The sequence below is a fragment of the Notolepis coatsorum genome (genome assembly GCF_963971535.1).
Source record: "Notolepis coatsorum genome assembly, chromosome: 17".
Lineage (NCBI taxonomy): Eukaryota > Metazoa > Chordata > Actinopteri > Aulopiformes > Paralepididae > Notolepis > Notolepis coatsorum.
The window spans coordinates 110,028,690-110,052,598 of record NC_140181.1 but is presented as its reverse complement, the minus strand read 5'-3'; the positions used below and the strand labels follow the sequence as shown (position 1 = coordinate 110,052,598).

General features: G+C 42.7%; 1 protein-coding gene across 2 annotated transcripts; it reads right to left on the bottom strand.

Moving 5' to 3' along the window:
* Positions 1 to 4,152: 4,152 nt before the first annotated feature.
* Positions 4,153 to 23,535, bottom strand: uqcrc2b (ubiquinol-cytochrome c reductase core protein 2b). Of its 2 annotated transcripts, none has more exons than XM_084332801.1 (14): positions 23,443 to 23,535; positions 21,203 to 21,295; positions 20,377 to 20,526; positions 17,517 to 17,581; positions 17,343 to 17,399; positions 14,713 to 14,837; positions 14,485 to 14,582; positions 14,298 to 14,355; positions 11,414 to 11,509; positions 10,953 to 11,152; positions 10,041 to 10,121; positions 9,805 to 9,881; positions 8,203 to 8,356; positions 4,153 to 4,544 (listed from the first exon to the last, which is right to left on the bottom strand). In XM_084332801.1, the coding sequence occupies exons 1-14, from the start codon at positions 23,473 to 23,475 to the stop codon at positions 4,461 to 4,463; spliced, it is 1,371 nt and encodes a 456-aa protein (XP_084188927.1). In that variant the 5' UTR covers positions 23,476 to 23,535; the 3' UTR covers positions 4,153 to 4,460. The 2 variants fall into 2 exon arrangements, with proteins under 2 accessions (XP_084188927.1, XP_084188926.1); XM_084332800.1 differs by lacking the exon at positions 21,203 to 21,295 and adding an exon at positions 21,064 to 21,165 and having other exon boundaries at positions 23,443 to 23,497.
* Positions 23,536 to 23,909: the final 374 nt, after the last annotated feature.

The window sequence follows — 23,909 nt, the reverse complement described above, 5'->3', positions numbered from 1 at the left end:
AAAAAACATCCCCAGGTTTAACACGGTGTTCCCCATTTTCTGAAGCCATGTTCCCCATTTTCACATTTCAGCCATAACTGCGAGCATCAGACAGTGTAAGCAGCACCGTAAATGTCCAACCCTCCCCCCCCACCCCCTCCTAATAGACGGTCTCCTCCCCACCGTATGTATATATTCTCTGTTAGGATCTCTGGGTAACAGTACTGTATTATTTGCATATCGTATATATATCACAAATGTAACAGTACTATATACCTGTATGTCATCATGTATGTCCCTATGCCATAAATGTCATGCTGTCATGTATGTCGTTGTGTATGTCATAAATGTCACTATGAATTGAAAATGGGGGACCCTGATGTAAACAAGACAAACGTCTTTCTCTGGTCTGCATCCCCTTAACAATTGTGTGTATTGAGCCGTACTGTATTGTACCCATTCTGCAATCTGTTTAAATAAAGTTTTCATTCATTCATTCATTCATTCATTCATTCAGCACTATTGGGCAGAGACTAGGAACTCAACTAGACCAGACGCAGAAAGTACTGGCAGCTCTGTAATTCACCAAAAGGTCACGACCACCCTGCATTGCAAATGCCCCACTGAGTGGCTGTGTGTCGTCTTCTACGCAACTCCCCAGTGTGACACAGGCCTGTTTAATGGAGAATACGACCACTAAAGCGACCTTGGGTTCTATGAAAGGCGGCTTAAGGCGCTATAGAAATTTGATCCATTATTAATACTTATACTTATAGACTACGCCAGTCACTCCATCCCTGTAAATGTCCTCTTCTTGGGACCAAGTAAGGTTTCGTCGATAATCCAATGTACAGTTACCCCACCACCCCCACCTCCAATGTACAGTTACCCCACCACCCCCACCTCCAATGTACAGTTACCCCACCACCCCCACCTCCAATGTACAGTTACCCCACCACCCCCACCTCCAATGTACAGTTACCCCACCACCCCCACCTCCAATGTACAGTTACCCCACCACCCCCACCTCCAATGTACAGTTACCCCACCACCCCCACCTCCAATGTACAGTTACCCCACCACCCCCACCCAACCACCTCCAATGTACAGTTACCCCACCCCCCCACCCAACCACCTCCAATGTACAGTTACCCCACCCCCCCACCCAACCACCTCCAATGTACAGTTACCCCCCCCCCCACCCAACCACCTCCAATGTAGTTTCCCCCCCACCACCTCCAATGTACAGTTCCCCCCCCCCTACCCCACCCCACCTACCCAACCGCCCCCTCCACCCAACCACCTCCAATGTACAGTTTCTAAGTCAAATGTATATACTGTCTTTTTTTAGACTCTTTTTGTATCACAAACACAGTACTGTATTTGTAAATCGGGTACGTAATAAATGTATAGATGTAGCAGTACTGTCTATCTGTATGTCATGTATGTCATATATGTTACGATGAATTGAAAATGGGGGACCCTGATGTAAACAAGACGAAAGTCTTTCTCTGGTCTGCATCCCCTTAACAATTGTGTGTATTAATTGAGCCATACTGTATTGTATTGTACCCATTCTGCAATCTGTTAATAAAATGTTCAATCAATCAATCAATCTGTCTGGGTCAAAGAGAATATTAAAATTGAAGGTCCAATATCTTAGCAGCCCCATGGCTGGATAAGTTGCATGCGCACTCATCACCACACACTTCCCAAATCTGGCACAGTGTTTGTCACCTGTCACAGCATCAGCACTATGTTGTGCCTGGCACTGGCTGGCAGGGACTGGCACTTGATGTATGCTGACGGGTGGGACGGGGGAGAACCTTAAGGGGACATTGTCATATTTGCACATTTTGGTGCAAAAAGCTGGGGGTTGCTTGTGCAACCTATATAGTTACAGTTTCTTTATACTTTTCATTCTGTAGTAGTAGTAGTAATCACCGTCAAGGCATGGGGGGGGATATCTGTTTGGGAATAATGTCACAATATGCATAGTGTAGTCGTGTACAGTTCAATAGTTTCAGCATGTCGGGAGGCGGTAGAGAGACAGCGACTTAAAATAAATCGTGACATAATGTTGTTGTCGTTGTATACAAAGCAGTTTTGGGGGAAAACTCAAACCCACATCGTCATGATGGCGTTACTTGATTGATTGATTGAAAACTTTATTAACAGATTGCAGAATGGGTACAATACAGTACAGCTCAATACACAATTGTTAAGGTTGATGCAGACCAGAGAAAGACTTTCGTGTTGTTTACATCAGGGTCCCCCAATTTCAATTCATCATAACATAATGACATACACGACTTACAGATAGACAGTACTGCTACATCTATACATTTATGACACACCAGATTTACAAATACAATAGAGAAGAAAGGGATCAAACTAAAGTTCACCTCACCTAACTTACCAGAGGACTCCCCGGTGTTGATCCAGTCCGGGTTGGCGATGCTGGCGATGGCGAAGATGTCCGCAGCGAGGAAGAGGCATCCTGAGATTATGGTGAGTTTATCCATAACTCATAACCATAACCGAGAAGACCCGCAGGGAGACGCAGAGGAGGTCCGTTTATTGTTTATTATTATTATGTTTATGCCTCGATCATCATCATCATCGCACCCCAACCCCAAAGAAAGGGAGACAGGGCAACGGGATCTCCACTCAACTGCAAAGATCCATGTCATCCTATGATCATCACGACCACGATACTCGTCTTTGGAAATATGGATATGGATTATTAATAATAATAATAATTATTATTTATTATTATAAAGTTACTCAAGGCCTTTGATGTTCTTCTTCTTCATGGGTATTTAACAGTGCACTCCCGCTGTGTTGTACATTTCCAGACGGCCAGTGCATCCTGGTGACGTTTTCATAAATAAAAATAAAAATAAAATAAAACACAAAGATTAAAATCGCATCAATACGTTAGTGCTTTATTGTAATAGCTGATTATTATTATTATTATTAAAATGGATTTATGCATTATGCATGCAGCCTTACCGTTTATTCCCTGGCTCTGAAGAAACCCTTCTTTCTCCACCTGGGAGCGTTTTTCCATAATTTTTTTTTAAGGCAAACATGAACCAAAAACATAGTCCATCTTGGGAGACGAATAGGTTGTTCTTCTTGTTGTATTTCAATGGTCCCACTTCGAGGTTGATTTGGTTATTTGTCCGCCGGGAATAGAGCGATCTGCAGCATGTTTTCTCGAGAGGAAACAGTGTTTTGGTTTGAAGCTAACTGCAGCAACACACACAGCGAGCCATGGACACAGAGGAACTATAGGGATCTCGCGAGGTTAGTACTGGGTAGACAGCGGCTCTCGCGAGAAGATCCCCCATAATATCTAATGAGATGATATCTAATTACATCACTACAAACTATTCAGCGACATTAACCCTTTTACACACCTAATGCGTTTAAGCATCAACATGCCATTATGAAAATGAACTTGAATGGGTTTATGGGTGAATATCTGTTTGTGGGTATGCTCAAAGTAAATATATAATAGTACAATTTTGAAGAGGACAACTAGGGCTTTCAAATGATATAAGAACAATTAAAAAATGTGATTATTATTCATTTTTTTCATATTTTATACACATTTTTATAAAAATAAAAATCTTGTCCGGCCACCACATTTCAACAAACAGATTCTAAATATCATCTACTGTTCAAGAGTTATGACAATTATAGTGATTAGTGGGAAAACTAAATAAAAAAAATTCTGTCTGAAAATTAACTGGGTTTATGATGAATATCCGTTTGTGCGTATGCTCAAAGTAAATATATATAGTACCATTTTGAAGATAACAACTAGGGCTTTCAAATGATATAAAATATCTGTATGATTATTATTATTCATATTTTTCACATTTGATAAGACATTTTTAACAAAAATCTTGTCCGGCCACCACATTTCAACAAACAACTGCATTTTAACTCTCTTCCGTGAAGCCAATTCCACCCTACACCAGACACTCAAACAAAAATATTATATATATTTTTTTATTTAGGGTTCATAAATATTGCATTTACATTCCAGCCTTATCAATGGGCTTTATCTCAAAATCTCTTATTTCAGAATGATCCATTCAGAATTCATTCATAGCGCAGAAGACAAATATATTACAACACAAAAACCAAAAACAGTTGCAGCTCTTTACGGTAGATAGACTTTATTCATCAATTTACATGGGCTATACAGTTCAAGAAGTGGGACAAAATGAGTGGGTCACTTTATTGATGCACCAGAGAAGGATCCACAGAAAATATATGAACGTCGGCTGGTGTGATGACATTACTATGATGGGTATTTATCATTATTATTATTGATTATTATCAAGAGCATTATGACAAATATGGACCATGTTTCTCTTCCAGTGTTGTGGGAATGGACTGGATGAAGTCTGCGTTGCCGTTAGAATCACAAGTAAATAAACAGTACAAGAAGAGGATCCTAGGTGTCAGATCTCATCAACGAAGGGTGTTTTTACAAGGTTGCCAGTGGACGCCATGGTCTTCTTGCCGGAGACAAACGTCTTTGCAGCCTGGAAAAATATAAGAGAGGTAAGAGAGAGTACCATCACTGAGCAATCACACAAACAAATAGTGACAAATGTGTGACTACGACCCTAGTGTCTTTATACCTGTATCACTGTACATGTACATATTAATACAACTCTGTACATACATCTGATTAGCACTACACACCCTAATTTATATACACATTTTTATATTTTTAAACCCAGTTTAATCACCTGTACATTGTATATTACTATTGCATTTGCACTCTGGTCGGATGCCAAACCTATTTTCGCTATACTATACAATTTGAATCTAATCTAATAAATATATATATTTATATATAGCACAATGCGAGATGAATCATGCCATGACCACTCCCGACATGACTCGAGTTGAATAAAATAAAGTTTTCCAAACAGACTTTCCATCTAATTGAGCTCAAATTAGCATAACCCTCTCGTTTCTACATCCCAATAACACCCGGCATCTCTGTGAGAGTTGCGATTTCCCGGAAGAGACTCTTGCTTCTCTCCCAGGTGTTCAATTCAAAACAACGAGGCAACGGAAGCAAAAAACACTCATTATTATCTTTTCGGTTGAGAGAGAGAGAGGGAAAGAGAGACACATTTGGCCACTTTTAAGGACACATGCCGACTGCTGAAATAATAGCTGTACATCCCGACAGCCGTCACTGATATATAGTGTCTGGTCAGTAACATGGGGTCTCCCAGTCCCTGCGCTCTGCAGTAAACAGACATCACTGATATAGAGTGTCTGGTCAGTAACATGGGGTCTCCCAGTCCCTCCACTCTGCAGTAAACAGACATCACTGATATAGAGTGTCTGGTCAGTAACATGGGTCTCCCAGTCCCTCCACTCTGCAGTAAACAGCCATCACTGATATAGAGTGTCTGGTCAGTAACATGGGTCTCCCAGTCCCTCCACTCTGCAGTAAACAGACATCACTGATATAGAGTGTCTGGTCAGTAACATGGGGTCTCCCAGTCCCTCCACTCTGCAGTAAACAGACATCACTGATATAGAGTGTCTGGTCAGTAACATGGGGTCTCCCAGTCCCTGCGCTCTGCAGTAAACAGACATCACTGATATAGAGTGTCTGGTCAGTAACATGGGTCTCCCAGTCCCTGCGCTCTGCAGTAAACAGCCATCACTGATATAGAGTGTCTGGTCAGTAACATGGGTCTCCCAGTCCCTCCACTCTGCAGTAAACAGTCATCACTGATATAGAGTGTCTGGTCAGTAACATGGGTCTCCCAGTCCCTCCACTCTGCAGTAAACAGCCATCACTGATATAGAGTGTCTGGTCAGTAACATGGGTCTCCCAGTCCCTCCACTCTGCAGTAAACAGCCATCACTGATATAGAGTGTCTGGTCAGTAACATGGGTCTCCCAGTCCCTCCACTCTGCAGTAAACAGACATCACTGATATAGAGTGTCTGGTCAGTAACATGGGTCTCCCAGTCCCTCCACTCTGCAGTAAACAGACATCACTGATATAGAGTGTCTGGTCAGTAACATGGGTCTCCCAGTCCCTCTGCTCTGCAGTAAACAGTCATCACTGATACAGAGTGTCTGGTCAGTAACATGGGTCTCCCAGTCCCTCTGCTCTGCAGTAAACAGCCATCACTGATATAGAGTGTCTGGTCAGTAACATGGGTCTCCCAGTCCCTCCACTCTGCAGTAAACAGGCATCACTGATATAGAGTGTCTGGTCAGTAACATGGGTCTCCCAGTCCCTCCACTCTGCAGTAAACAGTCATCACTGATATAGAGTGTCTGGTCAGTAACATGGGTCTCCCAGTCCCTCCACTCTGCAGTAAACAGACATCACTGATATAGAGTGTCTGGTCAGTAACATGGGTCTCCCAGTCCCTCCACTCTGCAGTAAACAGTCATCACTGATATAGAGTGTCTGGTCAGTAACATGGGTCTCCCAGTCCCTCCACTCTGCAGTAAACAGCCATCACTGATATATAGTGTCTGGTCAGTAACATGGGTCTCCCAGTCCCTCCACTCTGCAGTAAACAGCCATCACTGATATAGAGTGTCTGGTCAGTAACATGGGTCTCCCAGTCCCTCCGCTCTGCAGTAAACAGCCATCACTGATATAGAGTGTCTGGTCAGTAACATGGGTCTCCCAGTCCCTCCACTCTGCAGTAAACAGCCATCACTGATATATAGTGTCTGGTCAGTAACATGGGTCTCCCAGTCCCTGCGCTCTGCAGTAAACAGTCATCACTGATATAGAGTGTCTGGTCAGTAACATGGGTCTCCCAGTCCCTCCACTCTGCAGTAAACAGCCATCACTGATATAGAGTGTCTGGTCAGTAACATGGGTCTCCCAGTCCCTCCACTCTGCAGTAAACAGCCATCACTGATATATAGTGTCTGGTCAGTAACATGGGTCTCCCAGTCCCTCCACTCTGCAGTAAACAGCCATCACTGATATAGAGTGTCTGGTCAGTAACATGGGTCTCCCAGTCCCTGCGCTCTGCAGTAAACACAAAATAAAATGTCTGGAATCCTGTTCCCACTTTATGCAATCAGGAGAGACACTGCAAAAATTGTCTGGACAAAAATGAGAAATAAGAACTAGTTTTAAGCAAATATAAAATAATCTGCCAGTGCAGTAAGCAAATTTGGCTTGGCAAGATTCCTTAAAATAAGTTTAAATGATCTACAGTTCTCTCTCCTGATTTGGATAAAGTGGGAAACGGGATACCAGGAAATGTATGTTCCGTGTACTGCAGAGCGGAAGGACCAGAAGACCCACGTTACTGACAAAACACTCCATATCAGTGATGACTGTCGGAATGTAGAGTTATTTAACACTTATTTTAACAAACAAAAAAAAACACTTACAGCACCTTTAACATGGATTTATAGTCTCTATCATCCCTGGTTCACAAAAATTGTCCTATCGTCATGAAACAAAGTGCTTTGTTCTTCTTAAGAGTCTGTTCTATAACATTGTATATCAATTGTACCAGCAGAAGCAATGTTTAAAATTGGTCCCTAACTACTTTTAAAGAATGGATGGAACTAATGTTCCGGACAGCATCATATGAAAGGGTGACATAATATGTCACCCTTTCATATGATGCTGTCCGGAACATTAGTTCCATCCATTCTTTAAAAGTAGTTAGGGACCAATTTTAAACATTGCTTCTGCTGGTACAATTGATATACAATGTTATATTATAGAGTCGCAGGAAGAGAGGATATCTTCGCTGAGGTATGGGACAGTTTTCTACACCTGACTGAACGGTCTGGGGATGAATGATTAAGGTGGGGTTTCAGTATTATCAATGATGAGGGTGAAAAATGGGATCTGACCTGATGGTACCTATACTTTATATTTGTATTATGTATGTATATGCATTAACGTATATGCATCTTGGTTATATATGCACATATAGTAATGTTTTTTTTTTTTAAGTATTTTTTATAATTTCCATGTCTGTTTTTGGTATGTCTGTATAAGTCTTTTGTATGTTTTATATGTCTATACGAAAAAGAAAAAAAAATCTTGGAATTTGCATATTATGCTGTTGAAAGATATCTTTGAATATTTGTAACATTTGTGCAAAAAAATAAAAAAAAAAAAAAAAAATGGGTCCCCAACACCCCAATAAGAGTACACTACTACAAACCACTTACATTGGCGATATCGGATAGAGAGACGTTGTCAATGTCTTTGGTGATGTCGGCGGGAGACTGGTAGGTCCCCCCGGCCAGAGCCTGGGAGCCCATGGCCTCCAGCAGACCCTCGGACGTCTCCAGGGACATCAGGTACTGGGCCTTCAGCTGGGTCCTGGGGGAGGGGGGGAGGGGCACAGAGGGATATCGGTCATCGGCGGGAAGTAGCGGGAAGTCGAAAAAACAAAAACAGCAGAGGTTTTAACCCGTTCACTGCCACACGGCAGAAGGTTAACCCTTTACTATCACACAACCGACGGTCGCCGCGACCGTCGGTTGTGTGATAGTAAAGGGTTAACCTTCTGTCGTGTGGCAGTGAAAGGGTTAACCGGCTGTCGTGTGGCAGTGAAAGGGTTAACCTTCTGTGTATTGTCGCGGTGAAAAGGGTTAACCGTTTGGTGGTGGTGGTGCGGCGGTGAAAGGGTTAAGCTTGAGGTATAGGTATAAGCTATAGGTAATTGGCTGAGCGCTAAAAACAAACGCTAAACAACACTATTGTATTTGTAGATGTGAAATGTAATGTTGATAATGTCTGCAAAATGCAAATACAGTACAATTGTACAATATGTCCTGATTTACAATAGGCTGAAAAAGCCTATTCCGTGATCTACAACTTCCAATTCAAAGTTTAAGGATTTTACTTATCCCTAGGGGAATTTGTCTTAAGACATAAAGGCTGCCGCATGAAGAAGAAGACCGTTATGGTGCAGTAAAAGACATAAAGTGCTGCAGAGCACAGACATAAAGTGCAGAGCACACACAAGTGCAGACATAAAGTGCGTTCAAACACGTTCCAACGCAGACTCTCATTTCACACCCTCCTTATGACCCGAGTTTAGGAGATGCACTGATAAGAGGGATGAAAAGGGGTTTTCTTCTTCTAGGGGAGCTCCAGTAGCTCACAGCGTACCTCGAACGCTATTTCGGCGTCGGGGACAACCGTGCTCGTCACGGATCTGGGGTAGCGAGTTCGACTCCCGGACTAGCCGTATTTTCTCAGAGTGTCTTTCCCCCGATCTATACCCCCATTCAACCTGTTTCTGTCGGTCATGCTTGACCAGAAAAAAGGCGATAAACGCTAAAAGAACCAGCTGACTGGTCAAAGTTTAAAAAAAAAAAGAAAAGGGGTATCAGCTATTCAGGTGTCTTTTCCTGTATTTAAATTTGAAACCCTGTACACAGTGTCTACCTGATGGGAGCAGTTCGTATTCTGAATCCAGGACACGGGAGGAGGAGTCTGCGATCATCTTCCTAGCCTGTTTAACTAGTCTTCTGAAAGAGCATTTGGATTTTGGAGGGAGGGCACACTAATGTTGTGCTACTCTCTACATCACTAATGTGATACTACTCTAGATTGTATATTGTATTTATTGCATATTCCTCTTTTACTTACTTTTTTTTTTAACCGTATGAAGCAGCACACTCTCAGGGGCTCATACAGAAACAAGCATTTCACCGTAAAGTACATGTATTTTATTGTGACAACTAATAAACAAACTTGAACTCTCTCTCTACATCACTAATGTTATAATACTACTACACTAATGTTTGTCTCCGTCTTACTTGGCCCGGGAGAGATCAGCGGCTGTGACTTCACCATCGGCCACGGCCTTCACCTGAGCAAGAGCAGCCTTGATCACCTGGAGAGAGAGAGAGAGAGAGAGAGAGAGAGAGAGAGAGAAGAGGCCACGGATAGGTCAATCACCAGGTCAATCAGTGTTGTTTACTCTCCGCAGTCATCATTAATGACTCCGTATAGAGACGCAGTGGGGAAGGTGTGTCGACGGTGTACGACTCACATCACCCGCCACGGCGGCCTGACAGATGGTGTAGATTCCAAACAGACCGGAGTCCGAGTAGTTAGCGTTGAAGGCAGAGGCCTGCGGGGAACAACAACAACGGCAGTGGAAAAGGAAAGGAGTTTGTTTTTATAGACACCAACCAACCATGGACAATATATCAAAACGTCTTTGCACTCTGCTGCACGTGAAATCCAAAATGCAACCGAAAGAGAAGCTTCTATCCCCAGGCCATCAGGCTGCTCAACGAACAATAAACACTATGCAACAACCATCAAATGCACACAGCACACACACCCACACGCACACACTCACTTTAAACAAACAACACACTGCAGCACCCACTCTCCACACTTTAGATCACCTAAACACACTTTATATTTATTGATAGATAAAGGATTTGCACTACAACTCATACACCTTACTGTAAATTGTACCTAAATTGTACCTCATCCCATTTCTGCTCTGCACTATATAGTATTGTATATTAGTACATTGCATAGAATATTGTATATTGTATGGTAACTCAGTTACTTCTATTCTGCATCGAACATTGTACATATGTCTATACTGAACACTGTGACCTCTTTTTTTACTTCTATTTTACATGCTATACTATTTTATTTCATACTATCTTGTCTAGCACAGTCTCTGGAGCGTAACAGTAAGAAGCATTTTGTATAAAAGTATTCTGTACTTCTGTATGACAACTATTAAAGAAACTTGAACTTGAGTTGCAAAGGCGAACAGGTTTACACTACAAAGTATATACACGCTGAAGGACTCGGAGAGTTTATATATTCATGACAATAAAGATGAAACAGTCAAAAGGCCTCCTGAACGCCAGGCCGCGTGAATAACGTTTAACACCGAGACCCTTTCTTTCCGTTTGATTTCACGGCCGGCACTCACATCAAAGGGGTCGCTGGTTGCCGCGGCGACCCCCTGGATCAGTTTGTTGGTGGCGTTGGAGCCCCTCTTGACGTACGGGCCGGAGCCCAGGACCTGCTGCAGCACGCTGAACGCCAAGGCCTCCCCGGTGCCCACCGCCGCGCCCTGGCTCACCACGCAGGAGTGGACGATACCGCTGGTGTTCTGGTGACGCACCTCACCTGGGGGGGGAGGGGAGGAGGGGGGGGGGGAGGGAGGGAGGGAGGGAGGGAGGGAGGGAGGGAGGGAGGGAGGGAGGGAGGGAGGGAGGGAGGGAGGGAGGAAGGGAGGGAGGGAGTGAATGGAAAGCAGACAAGACAGACAGACGTAAAGATAAAAGGGCAAACTTTTATAAGCCGTAATTAGATTCCAGGATGAAAGCGTGGGAGCGGGCGGTTAACACGTGGCACCGACGGGCCAGGCCGGGCCGGGCTGGGGCTCACCTCCGCGGTACTGGGCCGTGGCCCCCGTGGTTCCCATCCCGCTGCGGATGTTGAGGAACTGCTCGCCCACCTGCCTCAGCACAGTGTGGTCCACACCTAGGGGACGGGAGAGAGGACAATGCTGACCACTGATGATCCGGTCTGTTTGGCAGGTGAGGTGTCGCTGTGTCCTTGTACGACACCTATGTGACTATGCAGTCTTTTCACAGCTACCGAGGGCTGCCATTCGATGTAAATGTCGTGTATTCCGAGTCATTCTGAAAACTTTAAATCAGTGGTCAACAACCTTTTAAGCCCAATATCACTTTTTTTTTGGTGAAGGCAAGATCTACCTATTGAAGCGTTGAGAGAAAAAGACTTGTACTTTAAACTAAATTACTTTTATCTGCCTGTATTCTAATTACATGCAATGCTTTGGTCCAACATTAAAACGTCAAAGTAGAACTGTAATATGTACTTTCTCAGTCAGTGCTAATTGCAGTCATCTTATGCAGCATCACTTGTCACATCAAAACAAAAGTAGAACTGTAATGTGGACTTTCTCATATTATTAACATTGACAAACATATTTACAATTAGCATTTTATAAAGTAGAACTGTAATGTGTACTTTCTCAGTCAGTGCTAAGTGCAGTCATCTTATGCAGCATCACTTTTCACATCAAAACAAAAGTAGAACTGTAATGTGGACTCTCAGGGAAAGATAAAAAAAAAATAAAAATTACATATTCTTTTTCAGGGAAAGATCTACAGGGAAGGTCTCAAAGATCGACCAGTCGATCAAGATCGACGGGTTGGTGACCACTGCTTTAAATGCTAACACAGAACCTCGGCACAGTTGCTAACAAGTTAAAGTTTCAAGTTGTCTTATTTGTCACGTATAAAGTACATGTACATTACAGTGAAATGATTGGTTCTGTATGAGCCCCGCGAGGTTGTGCTTCATACAGTAAAAAGAATAAAGACCAAAACACACTATACAAAATATACAAACTAAAGTACAAAATGCAAACAATGCAAAAATTAGGTAGAGATGTAGGGCAAATCTTTTCGTAATAAATAGATGAAATACATTAGCTGCTGCTAAAAGCTACAATGTGCAAGATGTTCGTTCACCTGTTAATAAAATGTTCAATCAATCACCTGCGCGGTGATTGATTGAAATCTTTATTAACAGATTGCAGAATGGGTACAATACAGTACAGCTAAATAGACACAATTGTTAAGGGGATGCAGACCAGAGAAAGACTTCGTCTTGTTTACATCAGGGTCCCCCATTTTCAATTCATAATGAATTGTAAGTAAGGGTGCAATTAGCACCGTGCAATCCATTCTTTGTGGATCCCGCCCTGAGTTTCATTGACCAGCGTAGCAGCAGTTTCACATCGATTAGTGGTCGGCTCTACAAGGTCCACATTCAACATGGTTCGGCAATAAGGACCACGTAGACCACATGTGTCAGACTCGAGCCTGTGGGCCAGAAACGCCTGTCATTTCCAGCTGCCCCGAGACTTTGGCCAGCGGTCTCACCTAGGTGCAATTCAACTGGCCTGTGATACAAATCAAACGCACCTCGGTCTCCCTGCGTGGCGATATAAACTACTTTTCTAGCACCTGTATCATGTTTTATTGAATAAAGATGTATCAACCCAGCTTTTGTGGGCCATTGGAGGACCTGATATTACAGCCTTCAGTTGTACATTTAATTTTGCTTGTTAAAAGCTCGTCATTCAATGGTTTTCACTTGACTCGAGCCGTGGTATTACTTGGTTGCATCTGATTTTACTTTATCAAGTGGATTATTGCTAGTTCATCATCCCTACTCTGAAATCAAATCAGTGGAATTGATTGTTTTAAAGATAAGTGAAAGCTGCCGTAGAGAGACACGCTGAGGTGAGTGTTTTCTGTGTGTTACGTGCGTTTTAGGGCTGCTCGATTATGGCCAAAATCATAATCCCGATTATTTTGATTGATATTGAAATCACGATTATTAAACACGATTACTCATTGATTTGAGAGAATCATAGGACGACGACTGAATTAGTGTTATCTTTCTCCTCGACCAAAGGCTGCCTTTCTGTCATCAAGTTACCAAAAACAAGCGTTTGGGCTTGAGGTTTGAAACTGGATTAATCGCCCAGCCCTAGTGTGTGTTGATTCCTCCAGTTTAACTTCAGTTTAATTTCACACACCTGCTCTGCTGTGGAAATAATTGTTTTGCAGAAGCATACACTGAATAGATAAACAACATGACCATTTAAGCAAGTGACCTCAGGAAAATGCACCCTTTTTTTTTAGGTATTATTATGTGTCCGGCCCGTAAAAATCATCCGTATTTTTCATTTTGGCACCCTTGGTAACGAGGTTGACACCACTGTAGACTAACCACTAAATAACTAGTAAACTTCATGTTTATTCCAATGAAGTGGATGTAGCAGAGCTGGCTGTGAAACTTGAGAATGGAATATCTCTCAGGGGCGCTCCAGTAGCACACCATATAGCGCGCTGAGTCGCGGGTTCGTTTCCCAGTCCCGGCGACCATTTGCCGCATGTCTTCCCTACCTCTCTTCCCGTTCTCCCTCTCGATAAAAAAAATAAAAAAATTGAATATCTCTGCAGGGCTGCTACACTGGTCAATGAAAGTCAAGTGTGTCAACGACAAGACGTATATCCTGGATAGAAAATCCAACCAAAGCATCTCACACATTGTAGCTTCAAAGGAAAACTGGCATTTCTTAGAAGTACATTCGTGACATAAATCACTCAGATGATCTGGATCTTTATCTTTCTGTATATCCTGCATTTCTTTTTTTTAAGTTAATTTCTATAAATAAAAGGTTCAGTAATCAGGTAAATTCGTTTGACTAATGATTGACCAGCCTTACCAAGTCCAACAAGAGCCATCCTTGCACTTGTGAAGTTATTCTGAATAAAGTGGTGCATCTAGAGTGTAGAGGGGGAAAAAAAAGTATTAATCCATGAATTACTTTAAATCACGTCATAAATACACTACTACGATAAAAAATCCATGCAAGTACAACCGAGAGAAGACAACATCTGAAAGCGTCTCACGTGGTCAGACTGGACGTGGCCGACCATGTAGTCGGGACAGTACAGGGCGTTGGAAAGCGCGTTCTTGTAGGCGGCTCCGTGGAGACTCTCGATCACACCTGGAGGACAGGAGGCGTGGACAGAAAAAGTCGCCTCGGATTACGCAGGGAAAGACGGAAGGTGAATCGGAAGGTTATAATTCTGGTTATAAAAAATTAAGAGTGGATATTTTTATCGAGTGCTGCTGACCGATCTCGGGGCTCTGCGCGGCCATGGCCTTGTCCCTCTTCACCCTGGGGGTGAGGTCTGACACCTCCCACGGCCGGAACTCTGGGGCCGTCGTCACGTTGATCAGGTACTCCATGACTGTGTCGCTGTAGGAGGGGAGACGGTGGAGCCGGTGACGGGTCAGGGTGGTGGTGGTGTGTGTGTGACTCAGACACAGTATGCTACCACTATGCAGGGGTTTCCCTAAACAATGGTATAGGGGCACAGTGCCACCATGTGTTTAAAAAAAATACATTTCTTTTTTTAAACTTTTTTTTGCAGTGAAAAAAATTCATCATTGTCTATAATATGTGATTGGTCCTCTGTTCCACTGTGTGTGTGTGTGTGTGTGTGCGTGTGTGCGCGCGTGTATGCATGCGTTTTGTGTTCAATGTTAAACAACTGTGCTAACCTTATACAGTGTTATTTATACAAATAAATAACTTATTTTGAACTTACCCTTGTGTTTGCTACTTTATTGAAATTATGTTCGACCCCCTCCGGACCCCCCCCCCCCTCCGGACCATCCCCTGGTCGCCACTCAGCACCACCTTGTTTTTGCGAAAGCCCTGCTAATGTATAATACCATTGATAGAATATACTGCCATCATATTATTATTATGTTCTATTCTATTTTTTATATTTTATAAAATATATATTTTTATATATTATATATATATTATATTATTATTTATATTTTACATTATTACTATTATTTATATTTATATTATTATCTTTTTTCCTGACTGAATTACCCCAAGAGGATTAATAAAGGAACACTTGACTTGACTTACGCTAATTATTTAGCTAATATCGCTGGCTAGTAACAGCACAATTTACTAAATTATGGAGGCTTTTTAATCGTCAAGGTAAGATTTACATTTACATTTAGTCATTTAGCTGACGCTTTTATCCAAAGCGACTTACAAGTTCTGTACGACAAGCCATCAGGAAGGGCACAACTCTATCAGCTGAGCAACAATGTTCATCAAAGTGTTGAGTGCTACAGTGTAGGTTAGTTTATTAGGACAAGTGCATGACAGTACGGTTAGTTAGGGTTAGATTTTTTTATTTTTTTTTTAATTCAGATAATGGTTGAAGAAGTGCGTCTTTAGTCGACGGCGAAAGATTGGACGTGATTCGGCTGTCCTAACTGGGGTGGGTAGTTCATTCCACCATTGTGGGGCAAGGACTGAGAATAGGCGACTTCTCTTTGATGACCCTCCCGGAGCTTGGATAGGAGTAGGTCTGAGGCGGCCAGAAGATGCAGAGCGTAGGGGTCTTGAGGGTGTGTAGTTAGAGACCATTGACCGGAGGTAGGCGGGAGCGGTTCCCTTTGCCGCACGGTATGCTAGGTCGAGGGCCTTGAAGCGGATTCGTGCAGCAATGGGGAGCCAGTGCAGGTCCCTAAGAAGTGGGGTGACATGGGCCGACTTCGGTAGGTTTGAGATCAGGCGGGCTGCTGCGTTCTGAATGAGTTGAAGAGGCTTAGTGGCAGTGGCCGGGAGGCCAGCTAGCAGTGCGTTGCAGTAGTCGAGGCGGGAGATGACTGTTGATTGGACGAGGAGTTGGGTGGCTTCTTTTGTCAGGAAGGGGCGTATCCTTCTGACGTTGCTCAGGAGGAATCGGCAGGTTCTGGTCGTCGCTGCGATGTGAGCAGAGAAGTTCAACTGGTCGTCGAGGACAACACCAAGGTTCTTGGCGGTCGGGGACGCAGTCACAGCTGCATTCTCGACTGTGATTGAAAAGAGAGGATTTGTCGGGTGCTCCAGTAGCACACCATGTTACCGCGCTGCGTCGCGGGACTCCGTGCTGCGTCACGGATCTGGTTGACTCCGAGTTCGATTCCCGGACTCGCCGTCATTTGCCGAATGTCTCCCCCTGCTCTCTCTCCCGTTTCACCCTACAACTGTCGGTCATGCTTGACCAGAAGAGCGATAAACGCTAAAAGAAAAAAGTAAAAAAAAAATAAAAAAAAAAAGAGGATTTGTCACGATCAACTGAAGGGGTATGGCTATGGAACAGTTTGCCGCAAAAACCCGATCAGGCTCAATAGCTTCAGCACCACGAGCGCAACTACTCTGTAGGACGCCATTGTTGTTGTGATGTTGGCTGAGAGTTTGCGCATGCGGGATAAGGGAGAGGTGGGCCAACGCGTCATCGGTTCAGGAGAAGCCGCGTATCGCTTGTAAATATGGTGACGCAACGGGGGGGGCGTCTCCAGGCGTCTTCAGAGTTGCGCACTCTGGAGGGTGGTATCAAAAAGTACCGTCTTCAGGCTGCCCGAACGCAGTTCCGTGTGGCAGAACGACGCAAACGATCAAATACTTTGCCTAAAACGACCCAAAATCGTTTTAGTGTGGACATGGTCTAAAGCTGTGCGTTTCTGCTGTCAGGTTGTGCTCTTCTGATGTGCAGCTCATGATCATTTAGAGTAAACTGGTAAGTTGTACTTAGACAGCATATTATATACTGGTGTCGCAAAATTACGTGTGTGTGTGTGTGTGTGTGTGTGTGTGTGTGTGTGTGTGTGTGTGTGTGTGTGTGTGTGTGTGTGTGTGTGTGTGTATGCATAGCATAAAGACATATTCAGATATCATCCCTATACTCACATGTCGTCTCTCAAGCAATCGACGGAGTAGATCATGTTCTCTCTGGACGACGTCACACTGCAGAGAAACCGCACACAAACAAGACATCCAGGTTAGAGCTCCATCCCATAATGTACACACCACACTGTTGTTCCACAGGTTTGCATTGTGACAATAATGACATCGTTCACCGACCCCAGACTGCCGCCCACCGCCTCGACACCCCGGCAGATCTTGAAGGCCGAAGCCCCTTTGGTTGTCTGGAAAAAAGGAAACAGAACTTACACACGTTTTCTTCCCAAATACATTATAGTATGCAAGTATTGAGAAGAGAAGCACGTTCAGTCACAGACTCATACCCACCCCCACCCCCCCACTTTATACCAGCGGCCATCAGGCTCCACAACAGTGGGCAGGGACCGCTGCCAGACATTCAACTACTAGGCAAAAGGCGATGACCGGGCCTATAAAAAGGAGATTGACTCATTTGGTCCACTGGTGCGATGCCAACTTCTTGGAATTAAACATAAAAAAACCAAGGAGTTGGTCTGGTCATCAACTTCAGTAGGAAGAAGGTGAATGTCTCTCCTGTCATCATTAGGGGGCAGGAGGTTGAAATAGTCCAGTCCTATAAATACCTTGGCGTTCACCTGGACAGCAAGCTGGACGGTAAGCTGAACACAGATTCTGTGTTTAAAAAAGCCCAGTCTCGGCTCTTTCATCCGAGAAAACGTCGTTCTTTCGACATCAGCAGGTCACTTCTCTATGTGTTCTATCAAGGTATCCTGGCTAGTGTCCTGTTTAATGCTGTTCTCTGCTGGGGGGGCAGCATCACTGTTTCGGACAAAAAAAAAATTATAAATAAAATCATTAAAAAGGCTGGCTCAGTGATTGGCCTCCCTCCTGAGTCCCTGGAGATCACCATAGCCGAGCGAACTAGAACTAAACTGAACACCATGTTATCCTTTGAAGGCCACCCACTGTTCAGTATTTTCGATGCTCTGCGAAGCTCATTCAGTTGTGGTTTGTTGATGCCTCAATGCTCTACTGAGCGAGTTGAGAAGGTCCTTTGTTCCTGCTGCGGTAAAAAAAGAAATTACGAACACCGATAGCACTGTGTTGAGAGGCTCTCCTACTGTGTTGTGTATCCTGTAGTGTATTGTATCATGCAACCGTTTCTTTCATGTTTGTATACGTGTATTCGCTCTGGTGGAAAACCATGTTTCCCCTCGGGGATTAAGAAATAAACCATATACCATACCATAGGAAGTTCGGAACTTCTATCACAGAGTGTGTCTGACTCCCACCTAAACAGACTATCTATTTAGATTATATTATACAGTATATTGTAACTATATTTATACTGAGGGCATACATACCCTCACCTTGACCCATTTACACTGCCTATATACTGCCCATATGCGTATACTCAGTCATATTGTTATATTGTTTACGCTGTCTATTTATATTTTTACTTCTCCACTGTACTATCATTTTATGACCTGTATCAAGTCTTATACTATCACATGTACCTCCCCTCCCCCTCCCCCACGCTGCTATGATGCCCGCATTTCCCCAAGGGGATCAATAATAAAGGAATATCTTATCTTATTGTCGTAGCTTTACAGCGTCTGGGAGGAGGAGGAAAAACGTATAGGGCATCCACAGGCTTCGAGCCAGCTAAACATAATTCAAAGTTAGTGGCAAGGGATTAAACCGAACTGCGGCCACTATGTCTCTCACTAAGTCATCTCGACGGCTGTTTGAAGTCCTGCTAAGTGCACAGTGAATAAACTACATGCTAGCAGAGAGTGAGACATTTAAAATGTAGGGCTGTCAGTTTATCGCGTTAATTAGATTAATTAATTACACAGCAAATTATCACGTTATGTAAATTAACTAAAAATTAATTACAAAAAAAAAAAAACATCCATTCCATAAGAACGTAGACTACACATTTACAGACTTTTTTTTTTATAATGCCATTTGCATGTTCTTGGTATCTGATTCTAGGGACATAATGTCTCTCAGGGAATGTATTCCCAGTGTCAGAAATACTGTGCTTGAGTAAATTGTAATGAACCAAATGAGAATATCAATTAAATTATTTTGTATCTTTGACTGTGAATAACACCGTGCTCAAATTGACCAGACCTGAAAAATCTAAGCAAATTAATAGATAATAATAATAATAATAATAATCTTCATTTATATAGCACCTTTCATGCACAGAATGCAGCTCAAAGTGCTTAACAGAGACATGTCTTCTTTAAACAAGTCAAGAAGAAACAACACAATAAGTCAAGAAAAAGAACAAGTATACCATAAGGTCAAAAAAAATTAAAATAAATGAAAAATAAATAAATGCAACACTCCCAGACATACCCCACGCAAAGGTAAAACCTAGCAATAGGAAAAAATGCACTACAGGCAATGTGGAGGAGAGAAACCTTAGAAGGGCCTTTCAAGGGGGGGGTCTCCCTTCTTAGATGTCGGTGATAGTAGTGTTGCATGTTGCATTAAAAACAGGCGAACAGTTGGTAAGCATGCACCCATGTGTGTAGTGAAACACAGATGAGTGCATGCGATAGCAACTGAACATTTTGAAAAATTCAATATAGAGCTGATAGTGATAGCAACTGAACATTTTAAAAGATTAAAGATAGAACTGATAGCGGATCTATGGAAGATGATTAAACAGGTTTTGTAGATACAGTACTGAATTCTTCCATCCGGACACATGCAATTTGAAATATGATTATAGAATATAGAATATCAGGCATAAAATGGTTATGCGATTAAAATGCGATTAATTCGATTAATTAATTAGATACATTTTTTTAATCGCCTGACAGCACTATTAAAATGTTAATGTTTTTAACAACGACAGACGTGTCGAGTTATCTGTAGCTTTGGTCTTCAGACTAGCACCACATTGGGGGGAAATAAGGCTAGGAGTTTATTGTTTGTGGTTTTCTAAAAAGCTGGACCCACTGCTGCTGAATAGACGTCGTAGGGGGGGAAGGGAGGTAAACGGTGTATTTTGGTATCCTACCAAGTTGGCAGCCAGCCGGAGGAGGTGGGTGACCCCCTGGTTGTCGGGGGTCTCATAGCGACAGCCGGCCCTGACGAAAACGCCAATCTTGGATGCTGGGGAATAGCTGTCCAGCGACGCGATCACCAGCCCACTGGGCAGCTTGGTCACCTGGAGGGGAGGTCGGATGCATGTTCGAGGACAAGGCTAGTCACAAACTCACCATGTGAATACACACACAATATAAAGTACTAGTAGTTTCACCGTTCATATGACATTCATATTCACATATTCACCGTTCATATGACATTCATATTCACATTATTCACCGTTCATATGACATTTAGATTAAAATCCTATTAACAGATGAGACGCTCAGGACATCAATGACAAATCTACTCAAGCCTACGGTTATAATGAAAAAGGTTAGCAAAGGCACTTTGACGTGTGTACTGTACCATGACTGATATACTTTACTTATAGGAAAATATGATTGATGAATATGAATTGATTGAATTTGGTTGATGCCAAAAATGATCAAGACATCAAGCAGAGAATAGGACCAACGCGCACTATACATCTATTTTCGAATCACAAACAAATAAAAAACACAGATCTCCTGATTCTCAAGCACCCACCACAACATAAACACAGTTCCAGCCCAGCCCACCCAACTACCAACCCCCCCCCAGCAACTCCCCGACATACATGGACGTCCTGGGAAGAGAGGGCAGCGCCCGGTGAGAGCTTGAGGCCGGCCAGGGGCTCGCTAAGGGGCCGGCCTTTTCTGGTGGTGGCATAGAAGCGTCTCTGTGGAGATTAGAGAGACAAATCAACATCCACTGACCTGAACTTCCTGCTGTTGAAACTGTATGTGTTCCACGGCCCCCCCCGTGACCTCCAACTTACGGGCAGCCTGGGCCTGGGCATAAAGCCTGTTCTGAAAATACCAGAAAAACATACAAAGTGGAAAATCATAACTACTGGGGTCCCAGTCAGGGGTGTAAAAAGTACACAGAAATTATACTTAAGTGAAAGTATGGGTACCGTCTCAAAATCGTACTGAAGTAAAAGTCTGGCTAAAAACACACTTGAGTAAAAGTTAAAAAGGTTCTACTTTTAAATGTACTTAAGTACTAAAAAGTTAAAAAGTAAAAAAAAAAAATATTCTGGGGCAATGAAATGTTCTGTTCCGTCCTCTTCATCACTCGTACTATCGTTTGTGGCCATCTTCTGTAGCTTGTCACTCTTGACTGTCTATTCTTCTGATAGCAGGTGTTTAATCAAAGATCCCCGCTTTCTAGTCTTGCACAAGGACCAATCGGCATGGGTAGGGGCGAGTTCATTTTCCATTGATGGGGATTTGATTGGCTGTTTTTAAATAAAGTGCGGCCGCAGGATTAATAACGTTAATGTTAGTTCGGCCAGAGAGTTAGTTCGTTAGTTCGGCCAAATATACTAATTAAAATAGTTGGACCAGCGAGATTTGTACTTTGTACTTTGTAGGTCTGCATTTTAAATGTAAGGAGTAAAAAGTATGTTTTTTTTTCTCTGAAATGTAATTGAGTAAAAGTACAAGTATACAAACCTAATAATACTTGAGTAAAGTACAAATCCCCCAAAACAGTACTTAAGTATTGTAACGAAGTACAATTACTCAAGTACTTTACACCCCTGGTCCCAGTGACTGACTGAGGGAGGAGGCAATGACGGAGCATTTTGATGAGAACGAAGAGTAACGTTGCAGAGATAGTCAGACTGGGCGGTGTCTATGATCACCAACCTGATGTCCACTCTGATGTGCTTTGCTATAGCGACTCGACAGGTTCCATGCAGGCTAGATGATGTTTGACGCCAGGCTACAGTTAAATGGTGACCTTCCTAGAATGTGTAGGTTATCAGCTGTGATCAATAATATGGCATTGCAGTAATTATGCAATACTTGTAGACTATCAGGCCAGCTAAATCGCTGCAAGGCAAGACAGTCACGAATGTTGAGCAACTGGATTATTGGACTTGATTGATTGAAAACTTTATTAACAGATTGCAGAATGGGTACAATACAGTACGGCTCAATACACACAATTGTTAAGGGGATGCAGACCAGAGAAAGACTTTCGTCTTGTTTACATCAGGGTCCCCCATTTTCAATTCATCATAAAATATGATGGCATTGCAGTAATTATGCAATACTTGTAGACTATCAGGCCAGCTAAATCGCTGCAAGGCAAGACAGTCACGAATGTTGAGCAATTGGACGTCGTAGGTATCCGATCTTCAATGATCAAATATCATTAAGCCATCCTATTTTTTTATTCGTCCCTATTGAGCAAAATATCACCTTTGCTTCTAAAGTGTGTGTCGTGACCTAAACTGAACTTGTTGTGGTGCATTCCGAGTCAATCATCACAGCGGTGTCAGCCGTCAACTACATTTGACTTTGTAACGTTTTACAAATACACAGCAATCAAAGGAGCGTGTCCGCACATTTGTTTTTGACCTCATTTGGACACCTGGCAGGTGGTGATAATAAGGTGCGTAATGGGGTCATAATAAAGATGGAGATGTGCTTTGACAGACAAATCCTTATTCTTTAGGTTTACTACGTTAAGTAAAAGTAGGTGGTGCTGTTTTGACAGTTGATCGCTTCGCTTCCTGACATCACAGCTGTGATTGATTGATTGAAAACTTTATTAACGGTTTGCAGAATGGGTACAATACAGTACAGCTCAATACACACAAGTGTTAAGGGGATGCAGACCAGAGAAAGACTTTCGTCTGGTTTACATCAGGGTCCCCCATTTTCAATTCATAGTGACATATGACACACACGACATACAGATATACAGTACTGCTACATCTATACATTTATGACATACCAGATTTACAAATACAGTACCGTTTGTGATACAAAAATAGTCTAAAAAAGAGAGTATATATACATTTGACGTAGAAACTGTACATTGGATTATGGCCCCGGGAGATATCTTTCATAACTAGCGGGACCAAAAACCTCATGACAGGGTAAATTAATGCTCGCTAAATATAGACAGCTATTCATAAAAAGATTTCCAAGGCAGGTCTTACCGAGATTTGACTTATTCCCCGGATCCCCTTCATCTCCCCTCTATGATCCTCTGGCAGCCAGGATGATAACAAAACAACATGGCTGCCTGGAGGATGTCCTACCCAGGATGCCTAGCGCGGTGAACTCTTGCTCTTTCTGTGTTTGTTTGAGAGTTTGGAGTGCGCCCCCTGCTGGCTGGAAGAAGAATGGGACATTTATGATGATGATGATGAATAGTTTATTTTCGGTCTTTGTTTACAGATCAATCAAAAACACACTTGTGTGGACTTTCAAAAAAAAAAAAAATAATAATAATAAATAATCACAAATGTACATATTCAAAGTAAGCTCACACACAAAATCCAAACTCAATGACCGAAAAAAGGAATAGGCTGAAGCATAATGCTTATTTTTGCCTATCCTTTACAATTCTTAAAAACTAAATACACTTATAAGAAAGAAAAACTTAAAATATGCTGCAAGATAT